The sequence below is a fragment of the Dipteris shenzhenensis genome, chromosome 1 (genome assembly GCF_047967505.1).
Source record: "Dipteris shenzhenensis isolate YYH24624 ecotype China chromosome 1, Dip_SZ_1.0, whole genome shotgun sequence".
Taxonomy (NCBI): domain Eukaryota; kingdom Viridiplantae; phylum Streptophyta; class Polypodiopsida; order Gleicheniales; family Dipteridaceae; genus Dipteris; species Dipteris shenzhenensis.
The window spans coordinates 16,100,487-16,117,635 of NC_141596.1; the positions used below are offsets into that span (position 1 = coordinate 16,100,487).

General features: G+C 40.7%; 1 protein-coding gene across 1 annotated transcript; it reads right to left on the reverse strand.

The window, feature by feature from the left end:
* Nucleotides 1-2,036: 2,036 nt before the first annotated feature.
* On the reverse strand, nt 2,037-12,746 carry LOC147905451 (Transducin/WD40 repeat-like superfamily protein). The gene is made up of 16 exons (XM_087380023.1): nt 12,319-12,746; nt 11,143-11,261; nt 10,754-10,862; nt 10,563-10,627; nt 8,880-8,918; nt 8,676-8,772; nt 7,915-8,008; nt 5,748-5,811; nt 5,561-5,637; nt 5,334-5,418; nt 5,071-5,150; nt 4,807-4,891; nt 4,544-4,612; nt 4,319-4,386; nt 2,875-2,923; nt 2,037-2,785 (listed from the first exon to the last, which is right to left on the reverse strand). The coding sequence occupies exons 1-16, from the start codon at nt 12,380-12,382 to the stop codon at nt 2,360-2,362; spliced, it is 1,590 nt and encodes a 529-aa protein (XP_087236149.1). The 5' UTR covers nt 12,383-12,746; the 3' UTR covers nt 2,037-2,359.
* Nucleotides 12,747-17,149: the final 4,403 nt, after the last annotated feature.

Here is a 17,149-nt window from a genome sequence, read left to right on the forward strand (position 1 = left end):
ATAGATCACTGGGAGGAGATTGAGAAAACGTTACGAGTCTTTATCGAGGCTGAGAAGAAGGAAAAAGGACGTGGCACTATATTCCATGGGAGGCTATGAAAGTAATGGGGGTTTGGGGATCCCGGATGTCAACGAGAGGAATATTGCTCTATTGTGTAAATGGTTGCCTAGAATATTTGAATGTAATGCCCCATGGGTGAGTGTTTAAAGTGGTTTATTGAAGCTGCTAAAGGGGCAAGGGTGGGCTCCTGGAATCAAATGTCCTAGCATGATTAACTGTGCTCTTGGTTCCCAATGAAAATCCAAGGCTCTGATTTGATTGCAGGGATTATGGATGCCTAAAAAGCCTGTGATCATCTAATGAATTGAAAGGGGAGGGCAAGCCTCAAGGATTGGAGTGTGTCACAATAGTAGACTGATAATTGTTTTATGCATTTATGCAATCGATGCAAACCTACATGAGCCTGTCTTATGGACTTGGGTTGTAACTTTTAAAGACAACTATGGCCTAGCTGGGACTTGCAAGTAACTAGATCTATTCATGAGAAAGGGATTACATACCAACTCCAATTATGGGACCTAAAGAGATCCAAATGGAGATCGTTATGGGCCATTTGCGATGAATATGATTTGTCTAACAAAGAGATAATTCTTATGTTTCGAATTGTGAATAATGTGCCTGTTAGGTGGCCTTTCAATGGGAGTGCCTCTTTGAGCTAATGGGGCTAATCAATGGATGCTGGGAGAGACTGTGTGGAGTAAATTGATTGCGAGAGATGTATGATGGAGGAGAGGGAGTTGATCAACTCACTGAATGATAAATGGAAATTACATCAATACCCTAAATGGTCGATACAAAGCTTAGTGGACGTCTAAAAAGGGTGCCAAATTGGTAAGACGTGTTTCTTTCCATGGAAAACCCTGCATAATTGGCTCCTAGTTCGTGGTAAAATGTCGAAGTGGTCCAATAATAATCAAATGTGCCCATGGTGTGGGTGATGTGTGGAGGGTTTTCTATTTAAACAAATTAGAAGTTAGTAATGCTGGGGGATAGTAGTCTTTGGCAACCTGCTACTAGCAACATATTAGAGCAAACTCCTTTCGATTTAATCTATGCGAAATGTGGTTTTCTGTAAGGCTCATGGTATGGGGCTCAGATACTAGACAATATTGGGTGGAGTAAAGATAATGCTAAAGGTTATGGGTAGGTTGCTAAGATTTACAATGATTATGAATCTTGAAATTGCATGCTCTTATCACAATTTGAATAAAAAATTATGAATAATCATTGTCAATAAAAAATTTCAGTTATCAAATTTTTGATCCATCACTATATTAAAAACACAACCAAAGGACACTATTGCTATTGAGCTCTATGTTAATGATTTTATCATCAAACTTTCTCTGGTAAAAATTCACATTTGAGTTAACATATGGATGATCTTTACTAATTTCTAGATATAAGAACATAAAGAAATGAAAATAGCATGTATCAACAACTATACCACAAAGTCTTGAAGCAATTTTACATACATGATTGCAAACCATTAACTCGAAATAAAATAAAGTTATCAACCTATGATACTACTCTAGATAAAGATTCTCTTCTCATAGAATATCCTTTAAAAAAGTTACACGTTGAGCCGATTGAAGAAAAATCCCAACTTATCTTCTCGTGAGCACAACCTTCAAATTGCTTCTGTCAAAGGAAAACAATTGTCAAGATGATTGGATGAGTAATTTGCAACACCCATGATGGAAGCCTGTGCATAGGAAAGTCTGAATGATTTGCAAACTCTGTATGTGTGTGTGTGTGTGCGTGTGTGCGTGTGTGTGTGTGAGTGAGTGTGTGTGTGTGAGAGAGAGAGAGAGAGATTAAACCAAAATGAAAGGGGGACACTTGGAAAGAAAATGTGTGGGACACTTTTTTTACAAAAGTGTTAACTTTAGGCATGCCTGGAAGGAAGTGCTAACAAAAAAGTTCATGTATCTTTATGAAATCTCAACTTTATGGATATAGATATTGATTCAGAGAAGTTCTAGAAATGTTTATTCTTTCAGCCTTAGCTCAATGAAAGAATTTTTATTTGCATTTTGATAACGAAATGCAAAACAAAATCTCAACCCCGCTACGAGAGCTCATCAAGGAGGTCGCATTTTTTACCTACGAACTCATGATGTACCTCTCGTGGCCTTCAAAAAGTCTCTTCTGCTCACAATGTGAGCTTCCTTACAACGTCTCTCTGATTGGCTCCATCAGACATCTTACAAGAGTGTACAGTTGTTATAAACAAAGGCAGCGCCAGCACGGGCTAACTTCTTCACCGTTCTTCACTTGGGCCCTTATACCCTACCAGTGTCAAATTCCGTAATAATCCGTAATTGTTTTCCTTCTTTTTGAAGAACTGGGAGGATTGAGAACAGATGACGGACTACTGGATTCAGGGGTTTTGAGTATAATAGATCGATTCTCGGCTTCTATAGTTCTTCCTACTTCTGGTTTGAGACTTGGACTCGCAGGGCTGCTAACATCCTGCTTGGCAGATTCGTGAGAAGTCTCCATCGCTACTTCAGTCGGTGTGCATTTTGAGGCATTATAATTGGATTCCTTCGTTGAGACCCTGTAGCCTGGGCTGCCTGGGGTAGAAGGATCCAATCTTCCTTCAAAGCTTGTCTCCCTGGATGAGATGTCAATGCTTGGATCTGCAGAAATCCTTCTACGAAAGACGGCTGGAGGATGACGAAATGGCTCAAATTGGGGTTCCAAATTGTTCCAAATTCTCACCTATGAAATTTCAGAGAAAATGATTAGGAAATAAAATTGTGTTGTTAACTATCTGGTTGAGCCATAAAAAACATTTGACATATACTGACCGTGAAGTCATCTGAGCAGGTAGCAATCTTGCAAAAATCGGTTGGACACCTGCAGGCGCATATAGTAGGGTCAAAACCATAACTTTCCTGCCCTACTACGATAAACATTTTTTTGATTACGGGGTATCCCGTTAAATCGATTTCATAATTGGCTCTGCATTCTAGTAGCATAGCTCAGTTCTGCATTGCTTTCTGTTACGTAAGTAAACTATCTAATTATTAAGGGTCACCCAGGGTCGCATGACCATTATCTCCAGCCAGTTAGTAAACAGTGCACAATAAGTTTGATAAGCAAAGTGCAGAAAGGCAGAAAGATTGATTCATTCATTCTATTTACTTCTAAGACATGTCAGAACAGTCCATGACACGAATAATAGATATGGGCATGGATGTCCCAGATGGTAAAGCTTTCTCAAATGCTGAGTACAAAACTGTAAGCCAGATGAGTTCAAATGAACCTGCTCATACTAATGGGTAGAACCATGTGTCGCCACCTCAGGCAAAGGTCGATGTCATAGACCCCCTGGGTGAGTTTTTTGTGTTTTTAGTGTTTCGACTTCACACAATGGCTAATCATCTGTAGCAAATCCAATGCATTAACCTTTTTTGGTTTCAATGATATTTCACCTTTAATCTAGGAACATCTGAACTCATTGGTTCTGTCTAAACATCTTAGATCGCTAATATAATCATAACCAAGCATAATTGAAATAGGGAAATGTATTCAAGTTTATTCCTTGTTCCACCCCTAGCGGTGTTGCTATTTCTCTACTTCTCTCTAAGCCTCTCTCTCTCTTTGTGTGGATTTGAGTTTATTTGTTGTTCAATTGAATTGCTCCTTTAATTTCAAAGTACTAATTAAGTTAAAATCTCTGGAAACACCTCTGCATATGCATGCTTCAGAGACTAGGGTTACTCAGTTCTTTATAGAATCATCCTTCCCTAATCTCAATAATTAGCATGAATATGAGATCAAAATACTTTACACATCCTGTACCCATTAGGGCTTTTGTTCAAAGCCACCTGTCTATACCTGCATCTTTGCTAAAGTATCTCCACTAAAAAGGGGAATGGGCATTCATCGGTACCTTGATTGATAGTATCCTTCTTTTCTAACTCTAGCGTAACCCTTTATGATAGGACTGACGAGATTTCAGAACGGGATTGAATCCCCAAAATCAAGATGGGCATGTTATGGACTCCAAAATACACCTCCCCCTAGAAGACCAAGATCCTATATGCTGAGGATGAGTGTACCCAGAGCGAGACCCAGGTAGTGGACAATTGCTGCCATGCCTGGATATTTGTTATACAAACCCAACCTCAAAGGCCAGCCGAGCCCTATCAGAAACTGTTAAGAATATTTAGTCACTGATTACACATATTTTTGCCTATCAAGAGAAATAATAATTGGCATTTATGGCAAAATGAAAAAAGAACTTACCAATCCACAGCAGTTACTTCCCCGCCATGCCCCTTTAATATCACCGGGGGAGCCTCTGGACTGTCCATCTGACACAAATAAATCACAATCAGGTTTCTGTGCGCTACATAGACAGCTATAGAACTATTGATTTAAGTCATCCTTGGCTAAAAAAGGTGTATGCCATCTAAATTGTTGGATGGACAAGCAAGAAATTAAATCACTTGAAGGTATTGTGCATCACACCTGCCAAATAAAGACGTTTCCATCAGAAGACCCACTTAAAATGTGTGTTCCATCTGGGCTAAACGCTGCCTGTATTGATGCAAAACACGTGTCATAACTAGGGCTTGCGCATTCTTCTCAAAGAGAAGACATACAAAACTTTTATACAGCATTGAGCAACCGATCTGGAATACCAATGCGAGGTTTGTATAATGCCAAGCAGCTCGAAATTTAGTTCAGCATTGGAAATAAATCAGGATAACTGAATGCTTAAGAACACACACCTTGATGTAGAAAGAACCCAAAATGTGACCTTGAAAGCTCTTTACTGAACCCCTTTCTGGTCTATGCACATCATACACATATACCCTGGATGTCAAGAATTTCATTAGGTGAATCTCATCAGCATGCAAGCAACGCTATGCCACATATGCCTAAGGTAACCTCTCTCCACAGACTAAAAGCCACCTCAAAATCTCCGATTCTTTGCTTGATACAGTGGAAAGATTCAATCAGAATTCACTAAGAGAGCTGAGAGAAAAAAACACCTGCTGTCTGTGCAAGAGGCAATGAGGTAGGTTCCAGATGGACTCTGCGATAGCCCAGATATACCATGCACACGTTTTTCCTGATCATAACAATAAATTCTACTATATTACAAGGATTCTAGATTAACAGCAATTTCTAGATATTTAAAACAAGCTGTTGACAATAACTGTCCAGTTTTAGTACCTCAGATACAAGTCAAGCTATTAAATTACATGTTCGCACCAAAGCATATAAATCTGGCGATTGATGTCAAAAATCTGACCTTCCCCTCTGCAGAAACCTGAGCTTGTGCTGGACTCTGCACTACAGGCATCTTTAATTGTCTCGTGTCCCAGAACTTCACCACTCTGCTAGACACCAGAAAAAGGCCACTCTATCAAACATTGCAAAACACCCATGCAAGTCAGCCTCACATTATGGAGCCAATGCATGATAAAAACGCTGTATCCAAGAAAGAAAGGCAAGTTTTTTTCAAGGGATCCTACATACCCATCTGCTGCACCAGCAGTTGCAAGGATCCTGTCATCCTTCAGGTATAGAACCGCTGTGACACTCTTCGTAATTGCCTGTAAAAAATCGACAGTGTAATACCATCCCAGTTTGCTAAGAAGGCCTAGATTGGCTTGATGCAAAATTGGGCATTTCCCAAATCAAAATGATTGGCATGATTGTCTACCTTAGATCCTCGGAACTTTTTCCCATTGTTGAGCAGATGAGCATCTTTTATCATAGAGACTGGCCTGCATTAATGTAAAAACATGCAGTATTACAGAATGACTGTTGAACATAAGCTAAAGGCTTTTCCTGGCGGTTACTGCGGTTAATATGGCCTAGATGCACAAAAGGGCAGGCAAATCAACAGGTTTTTTTGGCAGAAGGGGGAATTGATCTCAACAAGATGCACAGAAAGCGTTGTCGTTCTGAATGGTTACAGGAGACATCAGCACAGCTTTTCTTGTCATGAAAAACAGGTCCCTTTTGAGATGTTTCACACACCATTAGACACAACTTGAAAGGGATGAAAGATAGGGCTGGAGATGCAACTAGAATTTTCAGGTGATCATGGAAAGCTGGAAAATAGATGCAGCTTTCCCTCATGCAATAAAGCACAATTGGGGAAAAAAAGAACTCCGTATGAACTTGAGTTTTTGAAAAAGGAAGGTGTGATAAACATTCAAAGAAGCACCGGATGTAACTAACATGCTCTGGGCTAGGATGATTGCCACCATGTCAGCTTTTCCTAAGCTGGAATCTTGGAATAGCCAGTATAAAATGGAACTCATAAATTCAGTCAACAAATAAAAGACAGTTTTCAAATTGAGATACAAAAAGTAGCCAATGCATTAATTTATTAGATCATGTTAACCCAATAAAGTTCTCTTCACTGAAAATCCATCTTTAAGATAAGGTAGAATATGCAAACAGTCTGACCTGCAATCATCTCTCAGCCTATCAGCAAAGGATTAAGGACGTTTACAAGTCGACTAACATATGGAGTTACGATAAAGAGCACCGCGATTTTGCAGGCTTCCTCACTGCAGGATTTCCAAACAATCGCACGCTCAAAGAGGGTCCAGAGGGAAAGGAAGGAGGCGCACAGGTTGAAGAGCTGCAGGTGGCAGATGAGGGAATCCCAGCCACAGGACTTGTAGAGGCAAGCATAAGGAGCAAGGTGTTTGCGGCGACTGAGCATTAAGCCAAGGATGACGATGATGCCGACATGAGGAGGGTGAGAGGAGGGAAACTTATAAGTGAGCAACCTCTGAGCTGGACAGGCTTGGACATTGATCCAGCTGAAATTTAGAGGGTTTGAGTACATGATTGATGCTCTGGAGAGGAGGGCTGTCAAGATAGTTTCAGGATAAGATTCCTCAAGTGGTGACTCAGTTTTTCCAGATTTTGTCTACAAATTGGTTGACCGGTTAAAATCAGTGGAGGGTTGGGGCAGAAAGAGCAAGCATTGAAATGGAGCCTTTTGTAGGGGATGGGAATATTATGGAAGACAAATTGCTGATTCTTAAGTAACGGCATTATACCATCGATTTGGATACAAGGCATAAGGATTCAGCAAAAAAGGTTACATGACCTACTGCCCTTGGTTATTGATTTAATCCAAGGGACAAACAAGATTAGTAGCCAATACTGTTCAGTGAGCTTGTGGTTAAAGAAATATTACTGTGTTTGGGAGTGGCTCCGTGCATGTGTATGTGTGTGTATACGAGCTTAGACAAAGCAAGACAAGGTGTGGATCCATGTATGTGCGTGCACGCAGGCACACACACGCACATATGTACCCGCAAGCACATCCTATTACACCAGTAAAATGTGACATTTTTCTATGCACAGAAGAACCAACCTTCCCATGACAAGTCCTAGCCGTACCAAACTGCAATGGAGCAGCACTAAAGTTATCAAACATAAGTGAGCAACACGCTGCTGGGGAACCTAGCCAGAGTAAGCACCATGCAAGAAAGCAAATAAAACAACAAAAACTCTGTTCATATGACAATACTGTGCCTACGCTCATGTGCTACACTTTACCAAGATAAATACAGGAAACTTGGTGGGCGAATGGCTCATTCATAGAAATACAATTTTAGACAATGCACAAACAGAGCAAGTTAGCTGACACTGTCAAATTTAAATCCTTTCAGCATAAAAGATAAGAACTGTAAAAGCTTAAATGGTACCTAAGTCTACAAACTACAACAGATGCATGAAGGCAAGGATTGCATGGGAACCTAGCCGTAGTCCAGATTGAGGCAATCCATGTGTACAGCATAAAATTACAACAATCCGGTGCAATCAGGACAGCAAACAATGAAGAAAAAAATAGCACGTACGCAAAACATCGCTCATTCGTAGAGTTGCATGTAGAGTTACTCCGCACATCCCATAAGGCTATACTGCCATCCCTTGAGCCTGAAGCAAAAACTTCTGCACAGTACTAAACATACTAAGTAAAATCTTCATCGAAACTCTCTCTCTCTCTCTCTCTCTATCATATATCCTCATTGTGATCTCTTTCTCCCCTCCCCCAAAAAAGATGGAATGGGGAACTTTTATGTAATGAGGCAAAAGTGAAGTATCAATGAGAGCTAGTTAATCTCCTTTGGCGTTCATTTAGAAGAAACAGCACACTGGTTTTCTTATCTCCTCGACATAGATGAGTACGTTGTCCCTTAAATTTAGATCAATTAAGGAATGAGCACCTATGTACTCCATTAAGAACATTGTCAGGTTTGTATTTATCTACAAGGTTGAAAACCATAATCTGTCATTCATAGCAAAAAAAGGATACAGTAAACACAAGCAGCTGTAACCTGGCAAATGCTTACATGTGACATTTTTGGCAGGTTTGTATTTATCTACAAGGTTGAAAACTATAATCTCTATCATGCATAGCATAAAAACGGATACAGTATACAGAAGCAGCTGTAACCTGGCAATTGCATATATGTGACATCCTTACATTTAACATGTCAGAATTAACAGAATAGATCCCACTTTTGTATTCATCTTATCTATTTGCAACCAGATGTCATACCATTCAAAATCCGTTTCACACTATAAAATATCTTGAAATTTGTCCTTGTTAATGTACCTGGCTTATATGGATGCCCACATAAAGATTTGACACTTCCAGTGTGCCCTTTCATAACACCAAGACCTGCTCTTGCTTCAATATCCCAGAGTCTGACCTGCAAAGTTTAAATGAATTCATTATGTTCCAAAGTTCACAGCCAAGCATGCAGCTGAGAGGGTTGACTACTCATTTGAATGACAATATGGTCTTTACAGGACTCACGGTCTGGTCTCCAGATGCTGTTAGCATGTGTTTGCCATCCTACATTCATAACATAACATTTTGTTTGAAAGGGTTCCCCAACTCTCTCTCTCTCTCTCTCTCACACACACACACGCACAGAGAAAGACCTATATATACCTTTGTAAGACTAGAATATATCCAATCATACAAATTTAGATTTTTTGTTGTTCTAAAGTCCAAAAACATACATAGAAAATAAAAGAGAAAACGAAAGAGGAGAGAAAAAAAGAAACAAAAACTTTTTTGAAAAACAAAAGGAAGACATACTTAGCAAGAGAAGCAACACTTATGTCATCATCACTGCCCAAGCATAAGCAGCTATTTGAGTTTCTAAAGACCTGCGGAGCCTCTATGCATGAACGGGGGGTTTCACGCTTCACTTTGTGTCTTTTGGGGTTTTGAGTTTACTCTTGGTATACGAGGAGCAGTAGGCCCTCCTTATCAGCAGTAGCAGTGTGATAGTTTGATATTTCGTAGAAGTTTAAAAACTCTCTCTCTCTCTCTCTCTCTCTCTCTCTCTGTGTGACCGTGACCGTTTGGCCACCGTTAAGGACCGCATCGGAGGGACCCAAACATAATTACTAGATGGCTTTTCTATTGTCCCATAGACCTTTGGTCTCCCGTGGACGTTAATAGACTTTCTTTCGTTCTTTCTTTCTCCCCCCTTGGATCGACTTCATCTGGGCCTGATTGGCGTAAGAGTCTCATGTGGTCATTTCATCTCTCTCTCTCTCTCTCTCTGTGTCTGTCTGGATCGACTTCATCTGGGGCTGATTGGCCTATTGGATCGACTTCATCTGGGCCTGATTGGCCTATTGGCAAATCTGCTACAAATCCCCGTGTATAATCACATCACAAAAAACGTTTCTGCCGCTCTACAGGCAGACTTGTTGGTTTGTAGTGTGATTTTGCCATTGTGTGTGTTGTGTGTTTGATCCTCGGATCGACTTCATCCGAGCCTGGGTTGGCAAATATGCTACGAAGTTAGAAAACTCTCTCTCTCTCTCTCTCTCTCTCTCTCTCTCTCTCTCCCCGTGAGGAACCAGGGACCCATGTGCAGACTGTACACCATCGCTACCTTTGTGGGAGAGTTCTAGGCTAATTTATTTAATGGATGCAAACAAATTGCCAGGCAAGGCAACAAAAACAAAGATACAACAAGACAGGATGAAATGGATGGCTAGTTGCAGGACAGAAACCTTAGATCTCCTAAAACACAGAGGAGGCCATTAGAGTCTTTGTAACACATAAGAAGACAAGTTATGGAAAGAACAAAAGGAAAAGGTGGTATTCTACACAGGACTACCTTGGAGAAGATGGCATTCCACGTGAACCACATATTCATCTACACTGGATAGGACTACCTTGGAGAGGACATCTTTATCATCAAGACACAGACCACGGATAAACAAGATGCCTTGAAGATACTAAGAATTTTTTGTGGCAAAAGAGAGTTTGCAATATATACCTACATAAGAATAGAATATATCCAATTTTACAAATTTACAACATATGTTTCAGACAAGCAATCCCTAGATACTTCTTCTGTAAGGTTAACAATCTAATGCAGCACCTGGCTATCTGTTATGAAAAACAGACATGGGGAACAAAGATCAAATATAGCAGAACTAAGGCCCTAATAGCAGAACTAAGAAAGCACACCTGAACCCAACAAAGATCAAATATAGCATTGCTGTGGGCCAACCAAAGCTCAGTTCGAACTGTGCCTGCACACAATAAGTCCACATCAGCCTTGAACATTACAACAGGTGTAAGTGTTCAAAATCTAACACTGGAACTTCTGGGATGTTCAAACTAGGCTTTGCAGCAGCATTTATAAATTTTGCACTCACGTGTCTTTAATTGAGAATTTACAGATGAAGGCAATTTGCAGCATGTATTAAATATGCTCACAAAGCCTTCCTCATCTGCCACGGCCAACAAATGGCTATTGTTTGTCATCTGCACACGTTAGATCGTGACAAGAATTAGTCATGCTTTGCAAGAATTTTCAGAGACTTCTTGCAACGACACAAACCTTGAGACGAATCTGTAAACTATGATTAAAAACTTGCAGAAGGTTCGGAAAAAAATTCGTTAGAGGAGAGAGTAAGAATCAGTCATGCTTTGCAAGAATTTTCAGAGACTTCTTGCAACGACACAAACCTTGAGACGAATCTGTAAACTATGATTAAAAACTTGCAGAAGATTCGGAAAAAAATTCGTTAGAGGAGAGAGCTACCTTTCCAAATGAAATTGCAAGCGGAGGAGCAGATGTTCCGTTGGGCTCCACAACTAGCACTCCCGATCCTGAGCAGTCACCCTCTGCTGTCATGTTTGCAACACATGGCCTCCTACTGACTGTGATAAAGTCTGAGTTTCAGCGTTCCATGTGGTTTGTTCATCCAAATAGCTCACAGAACAAAATTAATGGTCCTAATGGCACTTGGAACTTCCAAAATGTGTCATACAACGCTCAGGTGTCAAAATGGAGTTCGTTTACGACAGCTGTAAACTTAACAGAATCCACATTCCCGGAAAACGATAACAGCCACCCTAGTAAAGGTACAACTACAATGCCTCGAACAGAAAAGGTCAACCAGCATCGATGTAGAAGAAATAGCGAAGCTGATGGCAAGATGAGCAAAGAAGAAGAAGAGATGAAACAATTATGAAGCAACGATCGCAGTCCAAACTAATAAAGCCACCTCATTGCGTTCTTAACAACATCCACACCCTCTCCCTCCTCTACCATGTCTGCAGTGAGACTTACACGTTGTCTATTGATTGCCTTGTATAAAAGGATACCGTTTGGAAACGGCTATACCAAACATGGATTTGTATAATTTCCGGACAGTGTCTCGTAGTATTGGAAATTTTGGCTGAATAATTTTCTATACAGAAAAACTGTCGTCTTCATGTTGGCCGGAGCCGACTTACAGCCTTTCTTAACTACAAATGCTTGCCATAAGACGCGTCGGAGTAAAAGGAGACGGCATTGTACCCATTGAAATAGGCGGGAACTTAGCTTCTTAATATTCATATGGAAAATCGCCGTTTCAACACACCCCTACATCAAGACTGCATTTGGTAAGAGACATCGACCCTGGGCTTCCTTCTAAGCTCGAGTTCATCCAGTGTGCTCCGAAGTCCAGGAGAGAAATCCTAAGAATCCTAACCCCGAGTGACTAAAATGTAACTATGGAAGAGTTCAGCGCGATTTAAGGCGAGAAGCATCGTCCTTGTCTCGTGTTGTATGTGTTGTAAAGTACGATCTTGTAGCAGCAAATTCCTACGGCTGGCACAATTGGGATGCCTGGGATGAAAATTTGGCAATGCGTCCCCGATTGAAAAGCATTTAGGTACAACGGTTCAACAAGCAACAAAGAAAGAACTGGAAATGACGGCATACACGTACCTTTAGAGTGACGAAGTTCTCTTGCTTTGAGGGAGTTAAAAAGCGATGCATCAGGCATTTGCATGGCTGCCTTGTCGATGGACACAAAGCCAGAGTTTACTTCTATTTGCGCTCCAAGCTGGTGCAAGCAGCTGCTTTGCTACCTGGCATCGCCATAATCGAAATCTGAGAGCCAGGAAAAATGCCAGCTACGCAGCGAAAGTTGCTTGATGGAGTTTTGGAGACGCTAGAAGGGAAAGTGACGCAAGGCTTGCTCTGTGATGAGCTCGAAACCGAGTTCTTGCAAACTCAACGCCCCCGCCGTGTGGCATCGTGTCGCCATCTCCTGAGGCTATGGCGATGAAGCAAGTCTGTTGCTCCTACTGTGGCACGTAGAGAGAAGCTTGGATCGCAAAGGTGCGAGTGTAGGGATGAATGAGCAAGAGAATGCAGGGGAGGCTTGAGAAGAAATGTTAGCTTTTGCTGTTTTGCCGTTTTCAAGCTTCATACTTTCTTCCCGCCTCACTTTGTGGCGGGAAATATATATATATATATATATATACATATGTATGTATGTATGTATCTATGTATTACATGTGCATAAGATTTATTTGTTTGTTTGTTTATTTATCTCTATATAAAATATATTTTTTAGTAAATTTGGGGCGCACGTGAGGGGGAGCAATTAATAGCCATTAGGCCTCGTGCACATTGCAGCGAGGAAAGGCGTCTTTACGACCGTTGATGTAAAGTCTACGAGAGAGCTATTGCTGCTCTTCCCTTTGTACTTGTTGGGATGACTAGTAAAATCTTCCTTTAAGTCATATTTGAGATTATAGAGTTGCATCAACTATGTTACCTTGGAGTGGCATAAATCCATGCCAAATACCTTAATTAGCTCTTCCCATGCACGTTTGGCATCAAGGATACCATCAATGTGATGAATAACCTCATCGCCAAGATTGTAGGCTATATAGCCACGTGCTTTTTCATTGCTACTTTCCCATTCATCTTCTAGAGTTTCTTGTGTGTCGCATCCCTTAATCAATCCCCACAAATTCTTGCACATGAGTAAATACATTATTTTGGATTGCCATGTGTGGAATCTGACTCCTATGAATTTATCGAATGCATCATGTGAAGTAGAGTGGCCTTACCAAGCTTTACTGCTTGGCAGTGTCTGACTCTTTTACAAAGAAGCCTCTACAACCATATAAATGCACATAGTTGCACGAAAATTTAAAAAAGACTTGTTGTTTTGCATGATTATAATACCAAACTCTTGGACTTATCCTTCTTTTTCATTGTGGTTCACTTCACCTTCAGCCTGTTGTGATTCACATATTCACAAGAAGATGGCATGCTTAGTCTTTAGAAGAGAAAATACTTTAGAAGAGACCAAAGGTTAAAAATGCCATGTGTCTCAACGATGAAGCTTTGGCAGCAAAGAAGAAGGGAAACTAAAAATGTGATTTCACCACGCATCAAGTGTCACTGAAATAGACTTGTTGTTGTAGAGCCTTCGAAATCACCAAAGAACTTTCTCTTACTGCAACTCAGTCGCATATGCTACGCTTAAGCTAGTCCATGCTGTTGCAATTACATCGTTACTCACTCAATGAAACGGCCTAGTTAAGAGACGTGCATTGAACAACTGGGACCAACCGGTAGATCTGGGATGCTCCAACTCAGTAGAACACTATGCCAAATCTTGGACGAATCATGCAAAAGAGGAAGTGCCGCTTCTCTGAATGAAGATCTACTCATGCTGCTCACGGGCAACTTATGTGGAATGATGACAGAGCCTTGAAGGATCATTTACATAGAATGTGATTTGACCTCTTCAAGAAAGCCAATGGAGAGAAAGGTCTAGGGGGGTCTATTATAGTATAGCAGACAACAGATAGATACTCTAAGACAAAGGACGGCTAGCGCACTAAATTTTCAACGTATCAAAGAGAAGGCAGCTTGCTATGGATAGAAAAATGACAGCGATGCTAAGTGAAATGTGGTTATAGCTTAGCGAACCATCTACTAGCAGGATGGGACATGATGACACTGTGTAGAACATGATGATGAAGGAACCTAGCTCTAATACCAAGAAGAAAAGCTAAGGAGGCTCAAAGTACTGGACCATACTGATTAGTAGCAAAAACATGAACTACATTCCATTAGTATGAGCCTTCTTAAATAGGCCATGATACATAATCTTCTTCATCCTTTGAGTACACTCTTCTAATCATAGCACTTATTGGCTTTTTCCCATGGCTTCTATAGGAAGAGTAGGGTATTCTCAGCATGCAGGGTTCCGAGGCTTTTTGTCACCTATAGATATTTCATTGTTGTCATTTGTAGTATAAGTGTAGCTTAGGACCTCGGGTCGTATTCCGGTGAGAGACGTAGACTTAAGTGTGGTAAGCAAACATAGTGCATGCATGTATGAAAGGGATGTGCATCATCATGATTGGGGGGTTGAAGGGTTTAGGAGAAGTTTGAGGGTTAGAGGGAGGTTCCAGGTCTAGAAGGAGGTTCTAAGGTTTAGAAAGAGGTTCTAGGGTTTATAAGAGGTTTAACAGTTAGAAGGAGGATCCAACGTTCAAGGTAGAGTACATGGTGGAAAACTCGTCTCCCTCGTAGATCATGGAGGTCAAGGGTTGAGGGACTAAGGGTTTAGGGGGAGTATAGGAGTCGGAGGGGTAGAAAATGTAAGAGCATGGAGGGGAAGGAGAGAGAGGAGAAGGGAGGAGAAGAGGGGAGGAGGAGAGAGGAGGAGGAGGGAGGAGGAGAGGGAGAGGATGGGTTGCAAGGTTGGAGGAGAGGAGAGGAGGAGTTGTAAGGTTAGGACATGCTTTTGCATGTGGAATGCAAGGAAGCATGGACACTTGGAGACAATTGGTTGGAATACCAAAGTAGAACTCAACACAATGCCCCAAAGAGTGTGGGCTTCATTCCATTATAGGGTATTTATACAAGTTGGAGAGCTTCTCTCTCTGCATATAGGAATTGTAAGGCATTCTCTCTCTACATGTAGAACTTGCATATAGAAGTTGCATGTAGGAGTTGCAAGTTGCATGTTGCATCTAGGAGTTGCATGTAGGACTCGCATATATTTTACAGGTGAATTTGTCATTTTATAAATAATCCTTACACTTGGTTTCATTTCAGGGGGTGGTCTTCCTGCCATTAAGTACCCAATGATATTTGCACACCAATCTAAAACAGCATATATCTGAAATAGTATGGCATCTGGCAAGTTATATTCTACTCTAGTGGCTTCTTCTCCCGACTTGACACAAGACATGTGATCGGCATGTAGTGTTGGGCACCTTTGTAGACCACTACTTTGAATTTGAATTCTTGAAGCAAGAGGAGTCAACTGGTTATTCTTCCTGTTGTACGTGGGCGATTTGCAAGATAAAGCAATGCTTGATGATCGATGTACAAGACAAAATCATTTGCCACCAATAAATAGTGTCGAAATTTCTTAATACTATACACCATTGCTAAGGCTTCTCTTTCTGTGGTGGTGGTATAGTTGATCTCCACATCATAGAGTTGTTGATTGGAAAAGTAGAATAGGTAGTCTTTCTTATGTTCACCAGGTTGGCAAAGAACACTCCCTATTGTATACTTGGAGCCATCAGTATGAACACAAAAATCAATATCCCAATTGGGAGATATAAGGATGGGTGCTATGATTAGGTGCCACTTTAAAAGCTCAAAGGCTTGGTCGCACTCTTCTATCCATAAGAATTTCACTAATAATTTGTAAAGTGGTATGGCTATCATGGCATACTGCAAGATAAATATTGTATAATAGCCGCCGGCATGTCGCATAAAGACTTGTACGCCTTTGGAATTTGTAGGAGAAGGCAATTCCACGATGATTTTGATTTTGTTCATGTCAATTTTGCAATCCCATCTTGAGAAACGATGTGTCCTAAAACAACTCCATGGATGACCATGAACTTGCATTCTGTTGGATTTGAGGAGATGCCATACTCCCTGCATTTGACTAGTACTACTTCAAACATTTAAAATGGTCTTTTTGGTTCGATTGGATGCACAAATCATCCAATAACACTTGTAGAAACTTATTCAGAAAGGACTTGAAAGCTGTGAACATGACTCGCTGGAATGTGGCCGAGGCATTACAAAGGCCAAATGGCATGACTCTATAGGCAATTATACCCCATTCTATAGAAAACGCTATTTTTGATTGGTATGTAGGAGCAATTTGCACTTGGTTATAGCCATTGAAGCCATCAAAGAAGCTATATATCTCAGAACGTGCCACCTTTTCCAACATTGTTTCTATTAAGGGTAGGGGATACTGATCCCTGATTGTGGTGGCATTCACATTCTTTAAGTTAACGCATATTCTTAGCTTCTTGTCGCGTTTAGGCATGATGAAGATGGGTGAAACCTAATCAGTATGCTCGATTTCATAGATGATCCGGCATTTAAGAGTTTTTTCAGCTCGTCATAAACCATGGTGCCATATTTTGGATTTGTTTGATAAGGTCCGGCAACTTCCCTTATAGGTATGAGTGTACTAGCACTTCTGGTGAAATTCCTTTCATTTCCTTATATGACCATGCTAGGCATTCTTGGTATTCCATTAGGAGTGCTTTGAGCTTCATTTCATCTTCCTGTGTAAGTTGTTTCCCAATTAAAACCAAATTTTCTTCCTCCCCTTCAAGGGCAAGGTAAATTGTTCGAGTCTTTGCCAGTCCTCATAGATTGGAGTCTCTTCAATGCTATCGGTTTTCTTGAACTTCAGATTCTCTTAGTGGTCTTGGCTTTGCTATGGGGACACTACCACTTGTGTAGTTCTTAAAGTACTTCGACA

What these genes read in the sequence shown, in the direction of transcription:
- LOC147905451 (XM_087380023.1), bottom strand. Translation starts at nt 12,382, where the DNA reads ATGCAAATGCCTGATGCATCGCTTTTTAACTCCCTCAAAGCAAGAGAA. An exon ending in CAGCATCTGGAGACCAGACC is followed by an intron (nt 8,773 to 8,879) that starts GTGAGTCCTGTA and finishes TAAACTTTGCAG; the next exon opens with GTCAGACTCTGGGATATTGA. An exon ending in ACTGCTGGTGCAGCAGATGG is followed by an intron (nt 5,419 to 5,560) that starts GTATGTAGGATC and finishes GGTGTCTAGCAG; the next exon opens with AGTGGTGAAGTTCTGGGACA.